We start from the raw sequence: 21,202 nt of genomic DNA, 5'->3' as shown, positions 1-21,202 counted from the left end.
TCTGCATTCTGTAACAAAACAGAAAGCAAATGTTTTTGAAAATACATATTTACAAATGAGATTTTAAAAAATAATTTAAGATATTTCTTAACAGAATTATAACATTTTCACTTCATCTAAAATTTTCTTCTTACATGTATACTTGATATTTCCTTTCACCTAATTTTATTTACTTGGACATTTTGTATAATTATTTCTCTAATGATATAGCATTTTGATATAGCTGAATCATAGTCCTGGCTGTTCTTTTTATTTTTTAAAAGAAGAAATACTTTATTATTAAAATTCCTTGTTCTTCATTTGAGCTTGCAAAAGAACTTGCTTGTTAGGTCTTGAATATCCCAAGAAATTGGACTGAAGATTTTAAATTATAAATCTCCTTTCAGCCTAATATATATAAAAAAATAGAATGAAGAAAAAAATATCCATGTCTCAATAGTTGTAGATCTGCTCATTCTCAGGCTCCAGCCTCCTTTTAAAAAATATTTTTAAGACTTTTTTTTCTTAAAGTTGGTAATTGAATTGGTATAAATGTAAAGATTGCAGCATCTTAGAATATTATTGTCGTTTAAGACTGTATTCGCAGTCTTGGTGTTTGGAGCGCTGCCTCCAAGAGGATACTAGCATTTGGTACGTAGTTCACGTATTTCTAGTCTACAGACCTACCCTATTGAGGCAAAGGCTTCATGATTCTGATATTGTTTTTCTACCGCTATAAAGCTTAGCAATGATAATTAATGTTTTTTTAACTTTCCATGTCAGTACAAATAAAACTGAGTTTTTTGAAGACCAGTAATTTGTACCTTTAAAGAGCTACATTATTTTGCTTTTGTCTCAGAATGTATTATGCTTCACAAGTATACTGTGACAGTCTGAATAGAAAAGGGGGGAGGGGACATTGTCTTCAGCTGGCATGCTGTTATCAGAGGGAATGTGTTTCTGGACATGAGATTTAGCATTCATTGGTTGTCTGAAGAAAGCTATTTCATCTGAGGATTGGACAAGAAGCTGCGTCAATTTGCTGCCCGTCTCCAAGGCACTGGTGATGCTGCCTTCACAAGCTGGCTAACGTCACGGCTCCATCACCCAGCGGGGTGTGGACTCTCTTTTTCTGTTCTTCTCTATTTAATTCTGTATTTGCTGCCTACTGCATTTCTTAATCTGTCTTCTGCCAAATGCTAACAGCATGATATTTTGCAATCATCTAGGTGAATACAAGAAAGACGAACTCCTAGAAGCTGCTAGGTAAGTGATTCCATTCATTTTAAGTGAGTATAATGCATTTAAGGGAGAAAGGGGGAGGGCAGGTGGAAGACTATAAAATTATAGCATGTTATTGTCTTGCTTGGATTTTGTTATAATGTGAAGAAGATTTTATATTCAATCTTTGTATACTTTATTTGTCATGATCAGTGTATTAAACGATAGTCTTTCATATGGTGATGATTATAAGGTTAATTTTATTTGGTGCATTTCTTATTTGGTACCTGCAAACCTTAGTTGCCCAGCTTTTCAAATGATACTATTGGAGTATTTAAATTCCTCTGTCTGTTTATCTCTGAAAATTTTTCTAACAAAGCTTGAGTGAAGGGTATAAAGTAAATGTTAAAAATCCCATCCATTTTCTTTTGTTCTTGGTCATTTATAATTTAATTGATTAGCATTTTGTATGTTTTTTAACTCAAGTGTTTTAGATCACTTATCAGAATAAAGTTTGTTTGTAATTAAGAAGGTGACTTCATGCACATAAACATAAATGAAAATGTAGAAAGCTATATTATCCAGCATGTACCACTATATAATCATTAACAGGAATTAAGTAGGAAATATATTAATTGAATTGAATATAACAAAAGAGATTCATTGTGAACCATATAAAAGAAATCAAAACAAATCCATATTATTTTCCACTCTTGTGAAAAATATTCATAAACATTCATAAACAACTCTAGTTTTATAGAAATTGACTTACTACCTTTTTATAGGAGTGGTAATGAAGAAAAACTAATGGCTTTACTGACTCCTCTAAATGTGAACTGCCATGCAAGTGATGGGCGAAAGGTAAGTTATTTAAAATATAATATCCCCCTTCAATAATTTCTCTTAGCTTTGTGGTTGACATTTTTGAAGTTGGCATATATACACACGAGCATTCACATGTATATATATGGCTTTATTTTTGCTTGCATCTTTTCACGGTAAAATGAAATGCTCCCTGTATATGTATTGGCAGTTGTGACATATTCATAGAGCTGATGAAACATGGATCTTAAGCCTTTTTCTCTTAAATATCAGACACTAAAAGTTGTTAACTGAAACTTCGTTTTGTTGATGGTTAAAATTATAACGGCATATATTATGTTTCTGTTTACAATCATAGAAATTGGAAGTATTTGTTTATGTCTTACTATCTTTTGTTAGAATCTTTGTATTTTTTATTTATTATTTGGTGGAAGAAGATTTGCTTGCTAGACACCAACACTTTTTACATTTAAAACTGAAAAAATGCTGCTAATAATTTCTTTTAGGTCTGTATAACAGCCCTGATTTTTGTTTAATTGTTTTTGTTGGCTAAGTTTTTAATGAGGTAAATTGTGGAAAAATAGATTAAAGCAGAGGAAATTTTCTTCATTAATACACGGTTGTCATAAATGTAAATTCCCATATAAGATGTACAGCAGGCAGCTTCCTTCTCTGCTTTATATTCTCATCGAATATAGACAAATATAACCCTTTACAGCCTTTGTAATTGGCTGCAAAGTTTTATAGTGATTTACCTAATAGATGTTGCTAAACAAAGCACTTCGTACTGTAGTCTTTTTTCACTGAGAAATTTTTATGTTTTTAAAAACCTAAAATATTTTTAAAGTTATACTCTGATATAGAGGAAAATTATCTTGTGCCTAATATTTAAAAAATGAATTCCTTTGAAATTATTTATAGTGTGAAAACATGTTGTGGAAAATGTCAAGATGGATGATACCCTTTAGAAATAATAAACTTTTCTTTTAAAAACTCACTTTTCTAGGAATAATAATTTTAAAGATCAAAATTATTGTTTGCCTTGACTACCTTCTCACTTTTTCAATTTCTAATGAAGTCCATATAATAATAACAAGGAGTTGAGTCCCTAAAAATATGTATTATTTGTAATTGTGCGGAGCTTGTGTTTTGTTTCACATGACCTGAGTGTTCATTTTCTCTGGATAATTTGGAGTGAGGCTTTTACTTTTATGTCTATCAAGCTATAAAATAGCAAACATTTACTCAGTACTACTAATGATTTCGGGTGATATTTTAAAGTGATAACTGTTCATTTTCCCCTTCAATTTCCAAGTTGCTTTGGGGATTTTAGCATACTTGTTTATACTTTGAGCTCCAGATTTTGTTTGGATCCTCTCAATAGATAAAGTGACTTTCATCACTGGGTAGAAAAGGGCCTTGTTAACTGTGGTAAGTGCATATATATCTTTATACAGAGTTCTTTAGCTTTGCCTTCTTTCATTTTCCTTAGTCATTTTATTATTGCACAATTTAGTGAAATTATTATAGCTGGATTTGATTTTAATCCCTGCCTCATTCTGCCATCCTTACCCTTATTTCTAGTTCAGTGAGTCCTAATAATAAAGGCGTGTGAGCACTGATACTTAGCAATTTGTTGCTTTCTTCTTTTTGCTGTATCCCCTACACATATTCATAGATCTCCTTTATTTTTCTTTCTCCCCAAGGGAGGATAACGTTTTCCTTATTCCTTTACTGGAACCTATGTATTTCTCACCTAAATTCTCATGATTCCTTTTTTTGCGTTACTCTCTGGCATTTACCACATAGTTCTTGAATTACATAGTTATTAACACATGTCTTTCTTCTACTCAGCTTTTCGCTCTCATTTTGCACAGGATCAAGCCTAGCACTTTGCATGTTGCAGAAGCTTAGGATATGAATATGTCCCCTGATAAGCATAATTTTATACATTGAATTAAAAAAAAACTGTACTCTCTGCATTTAGAAAGTTAACTAAAATATATTCATGGGGGTTATGTTTTTTGTTAATATATATTAATACTAGTATTATTTTATTACTTCACCTTTGAGTAATTATACTGTGAGGGAGAATTATTTATTTTAAGGTGGCGCAAGGGGTTAAGCACTGCACTATGAAGCAATCCACAGCCTCTGCAGCACGAGTTCAATCCCCGGCCAGCCAGGGAGCAACCCACATGGTGAAGCAGACCTCTCCTGTCTCGCCCGCTGCTCCCCTCAGCAGTGTGTTTTAGTCAGTCTGCCTGTTCTGTTTCCCACTCTGTCTCTGATGGATCCTCTCACCCACTGCATCTCTGGCCTGTCCCCCAGCTCTTGTGAGCATAAATAAATAAATCTTAAAAAAAAAAAAAAAAGAGAACCTGTCTCAGAATACTGTGTGAAACATTCTTAACGTGAACAATGCAATAATTTTCCAAAATGGGCTCTGTTACCTTTTTAAATTATCAGTGTTCTCAAATTAGCTGGAAAAAAATTAGATTAAGCATTTACAGGTTTCAGTGCTATGCATATAATATAAAACATTATTCATAATGGTCCATCATTATGTAAAAATGAACATAAAATTTTATAAGTTTGAATAATGTTCATATTTAGATATTGCCTTCATTTATGCCACAAAGTAATGCTTCTTAAATGTATCAATTGCAGTCAAGTCAGGAGGCAGTGACTATTCTGGGTGCTAATTAAGATTGGGTTAAGATGATAATATCATTTGTTTTCTTGTATTTGTGTCCAAAAAGTGTATAAGCAAACCTAGCTGTTAAAATACAACTCTGCCATACATAGTTAGTGTTTTTTTAGACCACTTGCATGTGTTTATTTAGTATTAGAAACTTAGATTGTATATTAATAGAGTTTATATATATAGTAAGTTAGTCAGGTATATAAAATGTTATTTATTGAATTTGTATTTTAGACCACAGTGCAGAATCAAATCCTTTTTTAAAGGGTTTCTAAATGTCTTATTAATGCTTAAATGAATCCTAACCTTTCTCTTTTTACTACAATTTCTGGTTTATAAGTTTAAAATGCCCATGAAAATATCAAATTTATAGCGGTTTTAGGTTTGTTATACTATTAGCTAGTATGTGGAGAATTGGCCTAGATAATGTTTGAGGGTTTTAGACTTGAGCATGTCTGTTTTATGAAATACGTGGGATTATACAGTGACAGTGTAAAATTTTAAGTACTCTGTTAATTCTGTACCATGACTGATGATTATCTAATTAGGTAATATGTGAATGGTTAACATCTTTATTTCCCATAGGCATTTGATTTTTTGACCTCTAGAATTTGGGAAATAGTGAGGTAACAGTAAGGCTTTACATCATTTATATTATTATAGTATGATATTATGCCTCTTATTTTACATGTAAATCAATGTTGGAACTTGGCTACTCTAGAAATTTTCAGTTTTTTCAAAACCTAAATAGCAAAGGCAGAAGTTTTTTTGTAATATTTTCTTCCAAATTGCAATTTTCTCATACAGTCATACACACACACTAATGAGGATCACTTTAGAAATACAGGAGCATAGAACTTTTTTTCCCTTTTTTCATTATGATTAGGCAACACGTTCCACACTTCCTCATTTTGAATTACAGTGAGGTGCATCCAAATCCTTAAAACAGGTTGTTTCCTTTCTAGAATTCTTCTTATTCCAATATTTTCAAACTTATATTTGTTATCCTTAATTTTCTTACACATCTTGAGATTAGAGATTTTATTAACAATTATCCAGTATTCTAGACTTGTGTGATAAATTTGATGTGGTGTCCTCCTGTTTTTCAGTATTATTTTCCTAAGGATGCCTTTTTTGCTATGAATGAAAATATCTGAATACATCCCACATTATTGCAACACTCACCCCTTTTCAGAGTTCTTTTTGGTGCCTTTGTATATTCCTTTTCCTGGCTGCCTTTATTTCCTTACAAAATAAATGTTCTAATTTATCCTTATAACAAGGTATAGGTTGGAGTTAGTAATTACTGTACATATTATTAAGTAATAATTGTCTGTATCTTTGCATATACATTCATATACCATGCCAATTATTTCTATGATTATAAGTCACCAAATATTGAAAGTAACCAATATTTAGTTGGTACTTAGTTTTTCATAAAGTATCCAATTTAATTTCTGGTATTACAGGCTTCTTTCTGCTCCATTCATTCATTCAGCCAACATTCCATACCTATCTTCTGTAGATCATATATATCATATCATATATAGTGATCTATCATATGGATCACTGTTCCAAGTGTCATGAGAAATAAATAAATATATATTTAATGGTATTGTTTCTTAAGGAGCTCAGAGTTGATAGAATGATTAAGACATTATCCAGTACATTGAAGCTAATGTATTATAAAGATATATGATTACTTTTGTTGTGATGCAAGGTGTAGACCTGGGGTGAGTCTTTTCTTTTTTTTACTGGCCTTTTTATTTTTAAGCATTCGTATTTAGACATATATCCTTGTCTGTGAGAATCCACAAATTTAGGTGCACAGGTAATTGAAGAATTGATTTAAATTCAGAGGGATTAGCTAGAATTTCATTAAATGTCAGATTTCTACTATGTAAATGTTTGCCTTCATAAAATAGTTAATAATGAATAAGACACTGGAAACAAAAAGAAGTATTGTAAGATTATTTTTAATAGCAGTCAGTCAAAAGTAATGTAGAATTTAGTAACACAGAATTGAAGATACCATAAAAAACTGTGATAAAAGAACAGATAGACCCTGAAGTTAGACACATTGACTTCTGTTCTCTGTTCTTCCACCATTCTGATTATGTGACTGTGGCATTATTAGTACCTTTTTCAGTGTACTCATTGGTAAATGGGGATAACCATCGGCATTCCATAAGGCATTTGAAATCACTTGAATTAATGTTATTAATGTGTACAGTTTGCAGCACTTAGTAGATCCTCAGTAAACTAGATCCCTATTCTTTTTGTACATTTTTTAAGCTTTTGGATATATTTAGAATGGGGGGAAAAATAGAATGAACACACACTTTCGAGTATTCCAATATTTCCTTCTTCCTCCTTAAATTGTTCTTATTTTCCAAGCTCAGATCCAGGTGGTATTTGGAAAAAATATATGTTAACATAATATGCAAAGCATATAAAATAATTTTTTTTGAATTTGGTCTTTCACTTTGCTCAGTGTCACATTCAATAAATCGATTTGATCAAATTAGTAATTTATAAATGAATTCAGAAATGTATTCTTGAGATATATGTTTATATCTGTGTCTATGTCAATATATATATACCTATTTCAAATAGCATATTTATTAAAAAATTAATAGCTGTCTGAAATTAATACAATATTCATTTGGATTCCAAAAAGTACATCCAGTAAAACACAGAAAATATATAGGAATAGTGCAATTTTTTTGTGTTTACTTTTAAATTTTAGTTATATGCATTTTTCATATTCTAATATAGAATTCCTCAGTAACTCCCTCCTTCATTATAAATCTTCTTTAAATATATTTGACCAGAACTTAACAATCCTTATATGATAGATTGTTACTTTGAAGCCCACTCAATGACCTTTGCCTCTCATTATTTATGCTCTTATTTAGTCTCTTCTTACAGTGATGGAGCAAAGTGTAGGACTGTTTGGATAAATGAAATTGTATTCTAATATTGCCAGTTCCAGGACTAGCCTCTGAATTGGCCTGGCAGCTGCTGGCTTCTTGTTTTCAAAATGTTCCTTCTTGGAACCCAGCTGTCATGTAATGAGGCAGCCCAAGCAGCCATGTGAAGAAGGACTGGGGCCTGTAGCCAAAGACCCACCTGATCTCAGTTAAGTTGCTAAATGACTGACCTTCCAGGTGTCCCAACTATTCTAGCTTCCTGAGCTCCCAGTCCAACCTCTACAAGACATCAGCCATCCAGGCACCCTGGGTCTTACTACATAGGACATCCACCCAAAACCCACCATTTTGGGGGTTGTTTGTTGTGTTATAATAGATAAGTCAGTTATATTGCTGTAAGAAAATATGATTCAATGCTTATTATCTGTCGGGCAAGGAGGATTATGTGTTCTCTGAGGTGGTTTACTGAAATTGGTTCTTTCATGGCTGCTTGGAAGAACAAAGATTTTTAAATAAATACCCAAATATATTTATTTCTTTAGATATACAATTATTTTTAATTTGTAGTTTGCAGTTTATTTTTCACCAGAATGAAAAAAATAATCTCATGTATATCTTTTGAGGTCATTGTGTTGTGGTAAAAGAAGTGACTTGAAACTAGAAGATCTAGTTTCACTAGATCCCAACAAAAGCAGGCAAGAAAAGTATAAAATCTTTTTTTTTAAAGATTTATTATTTTTATTAGTACAAGAATTGGGGGACAGGCTAGAGCCATGGGAGGGTGAGAGGATTCACCAGAGACAGAGCGGGGAGCAGAACAGGCAGACAGACCAAAGACACTGCTGAGGGGAGCAGTGGGCAAGACAAGAGAGGTCTGCCGAGCCATGTGGGAATCTCCCCAGCCATCCGGAAATCGAACCGATGCTACAGAGGCTGCAGACAGCTTCACAGCGCTGTGCTCAACCCGCTGCGCCACCGGGGAAGCCCAGAAAGTATAAAATCTTTATCCTTACATATATTCATTTTGTAACAGTAAGAGCTTGAAAATATCTTTTTAAAATTTTTCATTCAGGAATTGCTTCTACTAAAATAGTATGTTCTGTCAAGCATGACATCTATGCTGGTGAGGGTAATTAGTACCCATGCCAACTTTGCTGTTTCTCTCCTTGAGAAAAGAATTTTTAGTAGAAAGAGGAACCACAGTGTTAAAAAGCAGGTGATGAAACTTAGGAGTTCATTTTAACTCTGCTTAGCCATTCTCTGCTTAACTTTGGTTTTTCCTACACTTATACCAAAAATATACAAGTTTCCTACAGTTTTCATAATGAGACTAGTTGAGGGAAAGAAAAGGAATGAGTGCTAAATCATGTTGCTATGAGTTTAATTCATTATTAAAATTTGGTTTATAAGCCAAATTACAGAAGTGACACTTTAGTATATCTCCTTTTAAAATCATAAGAATCTAAGGTTAAGTGCTTTTTCTTCCTCTACAAGTAAATTAAACTTTATAAGATAGGGTAGATTACAACTGCAACTATGTTGAAAAACATCCATCTGGCAGAATGTTAAGGAGATGGGGTCAGGAAGAAACACACAAAGTGACTAGCAGCAGAAATAAAGGTGAAACTTAATTATGGATTTAAGAACTTTGAAATTACTTGTAATTTTGATTTAGCATTATTAGAAATAGTTGTTTGGCTATACGACAAAACCAGTACAACTGCTTGACTCATTCGGACTGCTATATCACACACTGGGAGACTTAAACAATAGAAATTTATTTCTCACAGTTCTGGAGACTGGGAAGTCCAAGATTAAGATGTCTGGATGGTCATTTTCTGATGAGGATTTTTCTTCTAGGATGTCAAGGGGCACCTTCTTGTTGAGAGAGAAAGCAAGTTGTCTAGTGTCTTAACAAAAATGAGGGCTTTAAATCCTTCATGAGAGTCCCACCCTTGTGACCCTGTGTACCTCCCAAAGGCCCTGTCTCTGAATAACATCACATGGGAGGTTAGGGCTTTCAACATGTCAATTTGGAGGGAACACAGTCTGTACGACCTGGTTTACTATTGCCTTTTAAAATTATTTAGAAGTAGTATTTGCTCAGGAAGCCTATTTCCCCAGCCTCACTTTCTTTCTCATGCATTTCATCCATTCATTCCTTCAACTAAATTAGAATCATAAAAGGACATTTCTGAAAGCATCAAGAATCTTCATAATCTTTTTTTTTAAATATTTATTTATGCATACAAGAGCTGGGGTGTAGGCCAAAGGTGCAGAGAGGTGAGAGGATTCACAGGAGACAGAGTGAATAGCTAAACAGGCAGATCTACTGAAATACACTGCTTGAAGGGAACAGCAGGGAAGATAGGAGAGGTCTGCTGCACCATGTGGGTCAGCTCCCTGGCCAGGGATTGAACTCATATTGCAGTGACTGCCACTGCTGCCTATAGCTTGATAGTGCTGAGACTTAACCCTTTGTGCCACCAGGGAGGCCCCACAATATTATTTTAAAAAGATTACTTTGTAGTGACTAATAAACTTCTTTATCTACTAAGAAAGATCAGTAGTAAAATCTTAAAAACACTGTAAACACCAAGCATAATTATTTGAAATGCATATTTAGGTAGCCAAACTAGCAAATTTGAAAGTACACTAACTCTAAATGTAAAATGTTTCATAAGTTGATTTTCCTTTTGCAAAAATGCTTAATTTTTTTAATAGTACATGATAGTACTCTACTCTGAATACCATAAAATTACCAATTAAAGTAATTTTCTAGTTTTACAGAGGGTTCTATACCTGTTAGCACTGAGAAAGGGACTATGGGCAGGTGACAGAGCTGGAGCTCTCTGCTCCTGGCTCCCTTTGCCTGTGTATTCACATATGCAAACTCAGAAGGCATTATGAGGTGACAGCATCTCAAAGTCCTAGAACTCTTAACTATATTAATATCAACTAAGGATTATCTCATTCTCCCAATTTAAACAGTTAAAGTGCCTAAGCCAGATTTCCTCCTATATAATAGATAAATGCTGATCACTGTAAATTGTTTCTGTTTCAAAAACAAGTCATTTATCTGTTGTAGGTTAGCTAGAATGTTTAATATGTGGACTTGAAAACCTAAGATGGTAAATATTAATTACAAAAGGGAATTCATGTGAAATTTGGGTTGTGTGAAAACTTCTCCTTAAACGTGTAAAATACCAGGTTACTGCTAGACCAGCAAACTTGGTTTTCATAAAGTCTGTCGCTGTTTCTCACTAAACAATGCAAAATTAATGTTGCACCCTCAGAGAGTGCTAAACATTCCTTTTTTCATACAAAATCTGTGAGAGGATGCTAGAAATTCATGCATACATTTCAGCCCTTCTGCTGATTCTGAGTCTGCAAAAAAAAGTCTGACTGTTAAAGAATCTCCTTGGAGTTCCCACAATGACAATGTTAATCTAAAATTGAATTAAGTTAGCATTCAGAACTTGATTCTCACAAAGATTACCCTGTGGATTTCCTGTTCCTTCTTATCTTTTTCCTTTCCCTTCTTTTTCTCTCCCCAGTACAGAAATTTAAAATAAAGATTGTCTTTTATATTCTCACTATAAATGTAAAATTTTACTATATAAGGCAGTTGAAGTATAGAAACTTATTTTATATTTCATAAATTCTACAAATTTTCCAATGTCATAGGATCCTTCCTAAAGATGACTACATATGTTACCCTGCAAGAACATCCTCTCTGAGGCTGTAAAATATCAATCATAGTTTATGTCTGTTCATGTAGTCTATCTAGAATTCATAGCATCTTATTTGGAAGAGTCTTTAAATGGCAACTGGTCCAGCCTCTCAATGTATTGTTGGAGCCTTCACTGTAACAATTCTGACAGGTTGTCATCTGGTTCTGTTTGAATGCATTTTTTTAAAAAATGAGTCCTCAGCTGGAATTGGGAAATGTCTGGAGTTAATATCAAATTTAGGGCTTTACTTGTAAGGAATGCAGTTGACCAGCCAGAAGGGGACCAGAAATACATAAAATTATTCTGTCACACTCAGTTGAGACAACTGGAGGAATAGTTGAAGACCAAATGACTGTTGAAATATCCCAAAACCCTGTACTAAGAGGGAGGAAGAGTGAATTATGTTCTCCATTTTCAATAGTGTGTTGTTACTCCTTCTCTTTGCTGTACTTTGTATTTTAGACAACTTTTGTTATTAAGAAATCCTACATTTCCAGGGTGCCATCTGGTGGAGTGGTCCTGCTCCCTACTGGCCGAGTGTGCTATGTGTGCCCTACTTTATTTCTGAACTGTCCAGGTTGGGAGTGCTCAGACAAAGGAAAAGAAGAAAGGCAGGAGAGGATGCTGAAGTCAGACTGCCTGATGTGATCCTTTGCTCTACTGTTAACTTGCTGTGTTGACTCCCCTGTTCCTCAGTTTCTTCATTTGTTATATGGCAATGATAATAGTTTCTGGCTCTGGTAGATGTTGTAAATAATACATACAATACACTTGGAACATTGCTTAGAACAAAGAAAGTGCCCAGTAGATTTTAGCTTTTATTTTCTATCTTCTATTTTTATTGTAGCCTGAAAATAGCTCTGTGAGGAAGCCAATACTATTGCCACCTTCTCCCCATATTAGAATTTGTGATGAAAAGCATATTAATACAGTAACTTTTTTGGGTTATGGGAATAGTATCATGTCTGTTAATAAAAAATGATAGTCCTGTTAATTTTTATATGCATAAATAAATAAAATCTTCAAAGAAAAAAAAATCCACTATGACGGGACCATATCCATGTTTAGGTATATATAGGTATTCATTAGGTATAAATGAAACAGTTTTTAAAAATTATACTTTGGTTATTGATTTTTATTTCCAGATAGTTTTGCTTTTAAATTCTCTTTTTAATAGCCCTAAGAGCTGGAAACTTTAAGGAGACTATCTAATATTCATTACGGTGCTACTTAAAACATCCATTCAAAGCATCAGTGATAAGAGTATTTATTGCCATGGACTCATGCCTACATTGATTCTCTAGCTTTTAATTTGTTTAGATTCTTATTTAAGTATTACTGTCTCAAAGAAGTTCTTAGCTATACTTAGCAGATTGATCATGTATGTCTCTGTGCCAGAAAGATATTTAATAAGCTATGATTACATAGTTATTGTATTTTCCTGGGAATTTTATATTGACTGATACAGCATTTTATTTGTAGAAGGCAAATAGTGATCTATTTTAACCAAATGGTAGATTTGAATGAGATGTGTTTTGATAAGATATTCAGAGCAGAGATAGAATAACCTAAATGCCCATTTGTAGTTGTGGGTAAATAATTACAGTATAACCATACAGTGGAGTACAATACAAAAAATAAAATAGGCCTGTATGCACTTACATTTTAGAAGATGGAAAAAAAACAAATAGCAGAAGAATATAATAGGATCTATTTGTGTCACAAAAACTAAGGGGGAAAAAACTCAGAGAAAAACTCTTTCATATACATGAAAAATATCTTACGTCATACTCTGTAACTATAAATACTGATTACTTGTGAGAGGAGTTTGTTGGACTAGAAGAAGAAACAACATATTGCTTTTTATTATTTCGGATAGAGTATGTTACTTTTATAATTGAAAAGGGAATTCTGTTGTGTTGTGGAGGGAATGGTGAATAAATTAAAGTAATTGATAATTTGGGACAAATTAAAATGGGAAAAATAAATTTATAGTGCTTCATTTTTAAAATCATATTTGAAGAAGCATTTTTTAATATAAAAAATTGGAAATAAACAGTGGAATTTTTAAGAATAATGATTTTTTTATTTGTTTATAAATGCATGCATTTTTAAAATATGGTGGGAAGTTAAGAAAATTACAAAGACAATATCTAGGACTCACAACTTCAGCTAGGAAGTGCTTGCAAAGTGATGGTACATTAAGCAATCGTATCATTAAAGAATATCCAGATATAATGTTGCTTGGCATGATACTATATGAACTACTACCTATGAAATTTTTTTTGAAGGAGGAAAGTTAACTTCCAATATATATGAAATAGAGAAGATCTAACTACATGTTTAGCAATCACATAAGAAAGGGAACCACTAACACCATTCCTTCAACAAGTCAGTATTGTGAAAGAGAAAAAAAAAACAATGACTTGTAGAGACTGAAAAGCACAATATCCAAATGTATTAATCCTGCTGCTCAGGAAATCAACTTTAAAAAGGTAGTTTTTGAGACAATCGGTTACTTAGACATTGATATGGGGATTAGATGATACTAAGGATTTATTATTATCTTGTTAGAAGTAATTATAACTTTGGATTTTGAAAGACTATGCCCATAATTTTTAGAGGCACCTATGGAGGTATGTAGGAATGAAAAGTGACATTGTATTGGATTTACTTTAGAATACTTCAGGGAGCACAATAAAAGATAGAAAGAGATAACAGAAGGCCAGTTTAACAGTCTTAATAATTAATGATTGTTGAAATTTGGGTGATGAATTTACCAGTATTCAAGTGCTGAAAAAATCATGAAGTTTTGGGGGTGGGAGGGCAGGGAAAGGAGAGTTTGGGGTCAAAGTAAGGGGGTTGCAATTGTATGGGGAATATAAAAATAAAATTTAAAATAAAATATAATACAAAATAAATAAATCAGTCAAGAAGTTTCATTTTATGAAGCCTTTTCATAACTGTAGATGAAGAGTCTGGAGGAAGAATTTGAAGCATGCATTAATATTGTTGAACTTATATGAAACTAGAAAGACTACACTGGAGTCTTGAAAATATGAATTGTTTGATAGAAAAAGTATCATCTTTTGTTACTTTTTTTAAAGATTTGTTTTTATTTATGCATGCATGCAAATCAAAAAATAGTCTTTTATGGTAGAAACTGGGGTGTAGGTCAGAGGTGTGGGAGTGAGAGGATTACCAGAGACAGAGTGGGAAGCAGAACAGGCTGATCTACTGAAATATGCTACTGAGAGAAGCAGCAAGCGAGGCAGGAGATAGTGTAATAGCTCTTGTGCTACTAGGGAGGCCCTGAATACATAATAACGTATTTAAATCTTGTGCCATAGTTATTATGATTTCTTGCTCATTTGAAAAAAGATTGTAAAATTAAATTTCATATTCTAGGCACAAAATAATATATAGTTCTTCCAGAGATGATAGCTATATTATGTATCCATAAGATTTTTTATTTTGATGTTTAGTCTTAAGGAATATTTTGTCTTCATCATTGTTTGTATTTGTGAATAATTAAATTTAAGTGGGAAAATGTTTTGTTAATGCTAGACCTTTAATTTTTTTAGAAGGTATTTCATTTGTTAGTATATTCTGATTCACTGTCATTTCTGCTAACTAATAATTATGACAACTGAGTCATATGGAGTGAACCAAAAGGTAAAAGAGTAAAAGATGAGATTAGAAATTTGGAGAGTTATAATGGGAGAGATCATTCATAACCTTTTAGAGCATTATTAAGACTATCTTTTAAGAGTGAGATGAAGAGCCATTGAAAGATTTTGACCAGAATACTTATTTTAACAGGACCTCTCTGCTGCTGTTGTGTAGACTCTAAGAGGATTATGGTGGAAGCAAGGGGATCAGTTCCAAGACTGTTGCAACCAATCAATGGAGAGCAGATGATGGCTTAGTCAGAGTGGTGACAGTAGATAAGTGAGAGATGATTGGATTCTGGAGATATTTTGGAGATACAGTCAACAGAAATAGTCTGATGCACTGAGTATTGTGTATGAAAGATAGGAATCAAAAAGGTTGAGCAACTAAAAGAATGGAGTGTCATTAAGAGCAGTAGAAAATTCTGAAGAGTAGGTTTTGCGGGTGGTACTGGGAGTACAGTTTTGGACATGATAAGCATGAGCTGTTTCCTGTGTATCATGGTGATGTCAAGTAGGAAGTCAGATGAAAGTCTGGTGTTCAGCTAAGAGGACTAAGCTGAAAATATAATTGAGTTGTTCTTAATGGAGTGTTACTTACAGGCTTCATTAAGCTAACCAAAGAGGGCCTCCCCGGTGGCACAGTGATTGAGCGCTGGGTTGCGAAGCTGCCCACAGTCTATGCAGTGCTGGTCTGATCCCCGGTTGCTCCCCGGACACTGGAGGAGGGTCCCACATGGCGCGCAGACCTCTCCTGCCGCCCGCTGCTCCCGTCAGCAGTGTACTTCAGTCCTTCTGCCTGCTCTGCTCCCCGCTCTGCTCTGGTGAATTCTCTCACCCTCCCGCACTTCTGACTATACCCAGTGCTTGTATAAATAAAACAAACAAACAAACAAATAAATAAATAAATCTTTAAAAAAAAAAGATAACCAAAGAAACACATTTTAGATAATAAAGAGTAAAGATGTCTGAGAACATCCTGGAGTATAACAGTATCAAGAAATAAGGAACAAATCAGCAAAGAAGACTGAGAAGGACTAGTGATGTCCAGTTTCTAGTATCCTAGAAACCAAAGGGGATAAGAAGGATCCTTCCTTTCAAGAAGGATCAGATATGTCAAGTAGTGCTTAAGACGAGGACTAATAAGTCACCATTAAGAAATAACACTTAAGTGCACATATAATATCTTAATAAGGTGATGATAATAATTTCTATTTGTTGAGCTTTTCTTTGTGATACTATATATAGCTTATATCTACACATATACAATATATATAGTATACTAGTCTATATATAGTATAGTATGTAGTGTGCGTGTGTGTATATATACATATAGTTTATAAAACAGTCTTGTATGGTAGAAATTATAATTCTTGTTTTACAGATATTAAAGTCAACACTGAGGAACACTAAGAAATTAGACCAAAGCCATGTATCTTATAAATTTTGCTAAGCAAAAATGCAAACCCACAACTTAAAATCCTTTACTCATTTCCTTACATTGCGTTGCCTGCACTTACTATGTGTGGGACAATTATTACTACCTTAATCCTTATACTGCATTGGAAATCTATGTTGTAATAGGTAAAGAAAGATAAATCTTTCTGTCAATATATTTCATAATACATAAGTTTATTTTTTCTCATGCCCTGATTATAAGAAGAAAACTTTGAAGGATTTTTTTTTTTTTAAAGATTTATTTATTTATTTGTACAAGCACTGGGTATAGTCAGAAGAGCGGGAGAGTCAGAGAATTCACCAGAGCCAGAGCGGGGAGCAGAGCAGGCAGAAGGACCGAAGTACACTGCTGAGGGGAGCAGCAGGCGGCAGGAGAAGTCTGCGTGCCATGCGGGACCCTCCTCTGGTGGCCAGGGAGCAGCCGGGAATCGAACTGGTGCCGCAGAGGCTGCAGGCAGCTTCACAACCCAGCGCTCAACCGCTGCGCCATCAGGGAGGCCCAAATTGCGGGATTTTTTTAATTAAGGATTTTTTTTTTCAGTCAATATTTGACAATGTGAAACTATTAGTAATAATATTTCTCTTAGAATAATACTTAGATTTATAGGCAGGATGTACTTTGCAGTTATTCTATACTTTATCAGTTCTGTTTGACTTAAAATATTCCCAACAGAAAAAATTGTTTAGAGAATAAATCTGAGTTGTGCAAACTGGCAGTGATTGCTGTCCTATGTATGATAATGTCTTTAGTGTTGGATTCTTGGGTTTACTAGTTTACAACCACAAGAGTCAAGTAACATGTGAATATTTTACAAATGTGTCTTTTTTTATTATTTCAAAATTGAAATTGGACTCTGTTAATTGTCCTAGCATTTAGAAAATTACTTTTATCATTACTCTGCCATTTGGCAATTGAGGTGTAAAGTTGGCACAATGTGACAAATTTATTCCTAGGCCACATTATTTTAATTGCTTGCATCAAAAGATGGCATTTGGTGTATATATAATGTTTAATTTTGAATTATTTTTCTAAGGGAAAAACCTCTGGGCTTTTAGTAATACATGCTTGTTCAAATCATGCTTTGTTCTCAATTTGTGCTTTTCTATTTGCCTTCTACCATTTCCTCAAATTTAATGCATGCATTTGATGAATTTTTATATGCCTTCAAGCATACTATTTAGTGTACGTAATTAGCATCCACTTAGATGACTACTTGGAAAGTCTCATCCAGCTTGTTCTGTACTCACTCTCCCTATGTATTCACCTACCCATACAACTCAGCTACCATAACTTAGATGCTACTACCCTTTTGCTAACTAATGCTGTCATCTCTCCTAGATTGGTTCAGCAGTCTGTAGTCACATCTTCCTGCATATCATCTTGCCCTCCCTCCCCAGTTTATTTTCTCTACAATAACTGGCATGATCGTGCCAAAACTCCAGTCTTAAGTGCTTTTCAGCTTAAAGTCATTTAAGCCTCTCAGTGTTCTTAGAGTCTCCTCCAATCTCATGCATTACTCTTAACCACTATCTTTTTTTTTCTTTCGTTTCTCAAATATACCATTTCCAGGCATTTTGTGTTTTTTATACTACCTGTGATAAAGTTTCCCACCCTTTTGCTTCACTGATTTCTGTTTATACTCTCATATTCTAAGACTCTTCTTTGACCTCACTCCTTTCTATCAGCCCCTAGAGTGGTTTGCATATGTGACCTCTAGTAGCCCACAACATTCTGAACTTCCTTTATTACAGTATTTGTCACACTAAATTGTATTTGTTTCATTTTTCTAGTTATTTGACTTCTTATTTAAAGTCCATAAATTGTGTGTGTGTGTGTGTGTGTTCCATTTAGGGACTCTCTTTGTAAGGAATAAGAAAATCCATAGGACAAAGTAATGAGACTTTCTTGTTTACCATGCTGTCTCTTAATAGTTTCAGATACATGGCAGTTGCCATAATGTATTACATGAGTTCAGTGACGACCACGTTTGTTTTCAGCCTTTGCTTTTCCTGAATTCTAGTGACATTACCACTAGGGCATCAGGTAGGCACTTCAAATTCCGACCCAAGCCTCAATTTCCTCTAGGTTCTTTTCCCTTCTCTTTTTTATTTGCTTTTCGCTGCTCATCTCTTCTCTTCCTTCCTTCCTCCCTCCCTTATTCCCTTCCTTTCTTTCATCTGTCACTGACATTTCCAAACTGAAAACTGCCATGTTATTTACTACCAACGTTTTCTATCAAATTTTCTCCTAATAATTTTTGACACTCACTACTTAGCTTCATTTTTCACAGCTGCTTCTAGGACTCTTACCAATTTCTACCTTGTCAGTTACAGAGGCTTCTTATTTATTTGAATTATACAAGTTTTAACAGTTTAGAAACAAATTGTAGTACTACTTATAAAACATTGTAAATAATTTTAAAAAGTTTGGAGACTATATTTTTCTTAGTTTTGTTCTTCTAAATAGTGTGTGTAAAAATGCCATGTATGCTTTCACTTAGGGATGTTGTTCATTTTTAAGAATAAGAAATGAAAACTTAATGAATCAACTATACAAATAAAATTTTGTATAAAGTTTTGTAGAAAATTTTGTGTATCAGCAATAAAGGTGTCACCTTTTCCATGTAATATTAAATGTCAGCTTACTGACTCATTGCTCAGTCATGCAAAGCAGTCACTGTCTCAGAAAAAGCCTTCCCAACTGCAGTATAAAGTTCAATTCGGACCTAAAAGTGGGTCAAGATGGAGTAACCAGCACTAAATTTACCATCCTTCCTGAAACAATATAAAACTAGACAAAATGTGTCCAATAGAAGCTTATAGAAATTGTTCATAAGGCAGTGCATGGCAGTAATTCCTGAGAATAGTAACCAAATAAGGTATGAAAAGATGTGATCCTATACTTCTGAATCACATTTGGTATTGTAAACCAATGTTACCTCAATTAAAAAAAAACTGAAAAAAATGAATTGTGTGATTGCTGCAGCTTGCTTCTCATAAGCAATTTCCAGGCCTTAATTCAGTGAGAGGCTCTTTAGCCTTCCTGAGTTGAGAAGATGGAATTAGAGTTTGAGGAAACCAAGGTTGTTGAGAACAAGGTGGAAGATCAGAGACAGGAGAGTTGCACAGAGACCAAAACTCCAGAGATCTGTAAAGGGCTGACTTACTGTCTTTAGCTGAGTACTTATTTACACAGGTATAAGGTAAAATTACCTAAGACTGATCAAGCAACCACCCAAAAGTATTGACTCATACCAACTTCTACAAAGTATGTAATTATTCTGTCCACCAACCAGAGTAAATAAATCTCATAATTCATTAACTCTAATAGAGAACTCAGAAGGGCAGTACTTCAGTAGAAGGGGAAAACTAGTCCTAAACTAAAGGCTTCTCTGGTCCTACTTAATGAAACTTAAAAGTGAGCTTTGAAAGCAACCTAATATGTGTATAATTGGAGTCCCAGAAGGAGAGAATGGTAGGAGCGAGAACAGAAAAAGCAACAAAGATATAAAGCAACACATATAAAGCAACAAAGATAAGGAAAATGGTAGATTTCTACTGTGAAACAAAACAAGCCAGAAGGTAGTGAAGCCCAGCATCTTTAAAAGATTAAAGGAAGGGAGAATGTAATCCTGAAAGTAACTTGATATGCCTTAGAGGTATCATTTGCAGTAACATTTGACATGTATCTTAAAACAAACATGGATGAGCATGCAGTCTAATAAAAAATAGTTTTAATCTATATATATGTGAAATATTTATATACCTATGTAAGTTATCTATGATATTTCATATTTTAAAGCTATATATTTTGGAAAACTATCTTTGTATTCTGACATAACTAGGATGGGTGTCTTTATCTCATTTTATACTTGAGGAAGCTGAGATACGTAGGTAATAGAACTTGCACAGGGCTCATAATATCCAGGAGTGTAATGAGGTTTCCTGGCTTCCTGTTCAAGAACCTCCTCAATGTTAGCTATTACTGCCCAAAGATATTTCCTAAACTTAGAGACTGTCAGAATATATTAAAATCTATGGAGTGCCTTAAAAGCAGAAATAGATAATACAGCATTTAGTAATTCTTTTGTATCTTGACATTTGGACTATGTAAAAGAAATAAATTGAAAATTTTATTAAATTTCAACGTCTAAATAGAAAACAGGAAAAATGAGAGTACATTGAAGTATACTAAACCCTATGTGAAAGGCTGATAGTATTTAAATTACATAAATGAGGAAAGGTAGGAAAATTGCTGATTGAAGAGAAGCTTTTCATTAAAATAATGTTATTTCTGATTTTTTTAATGATAAGTTTGATTATTGTAATTACTATATTAAATTTGAACAGAGAACCTTTTAATAACTTGGTTCAAATTAAAATGTTGCAAAATTACTTAGGAAGAAGCTATTTTCCTCTTGTATTGATATTCCATATATAGTACATAAATTAGAAAAATCAGACACTTGGCATATCTCTTTGCATCCAATATAGCAATTATTTTTGACCCATTGCTAGCATCCACATAGTATGAGTCTGGTCCTTTCTGTTTCCACTAAAGTTTCTTCAAATAGTTCTTTAGGGATGCTTTTTTCACATTTCCAATTTAAGAGAATTTTTGAGAATTAATACTTTGAGAGCTAGAATTGGCGTTTAAAAATTAGAACTTGAGGGCCTCCC

General features: G+C 33.6%; 1 protein-coding gene across 1 annotated transcript in view; it reads left to right on the top strand.

The window, feature by feature from the left end:
* The window catches only part of TNKS (tankyrase), a gene marked incomplete at both ends in the record, with an annotated part of 159,975 nt that overhangs the window by 77,187 nt on the left and 61,586 nt on the right, over window positions 1–21,202 (top strand). Inside the window, 2 exons of the mRNA XM_084231387.1 lie at window positions 1,209–1,245; window positions 1,986–2,061. Of these exons, the coding sequence (XP_084087513.1) occupies window positions 1,209–1,245; window positions 1,986–2,061 (113 nt within the window). The remainder of the gene's footprint in view (window positions 1–1,208; window positions 1,246–1,985; window positions 2,062–21,202) is intronic.

The sequence above is a fragment of the Talpa europaea genome (genome assembly GCF_964194135.1).
Source record: "Talpa europaea genome assembly, chromosome: 4".
In the NCBI taxonomy this organism is placed as follows: Eukaryota; Metazoa; Chordata; class Mammalia; order Eulipotyphla; family Talpidae; genus Talpa; species Talpa europaea.
The sequence above is the reverse complement of the archived record's forward strand: the minus strand, read 5'-3'. Positions and strand labels throughout refer to the sequence as shown.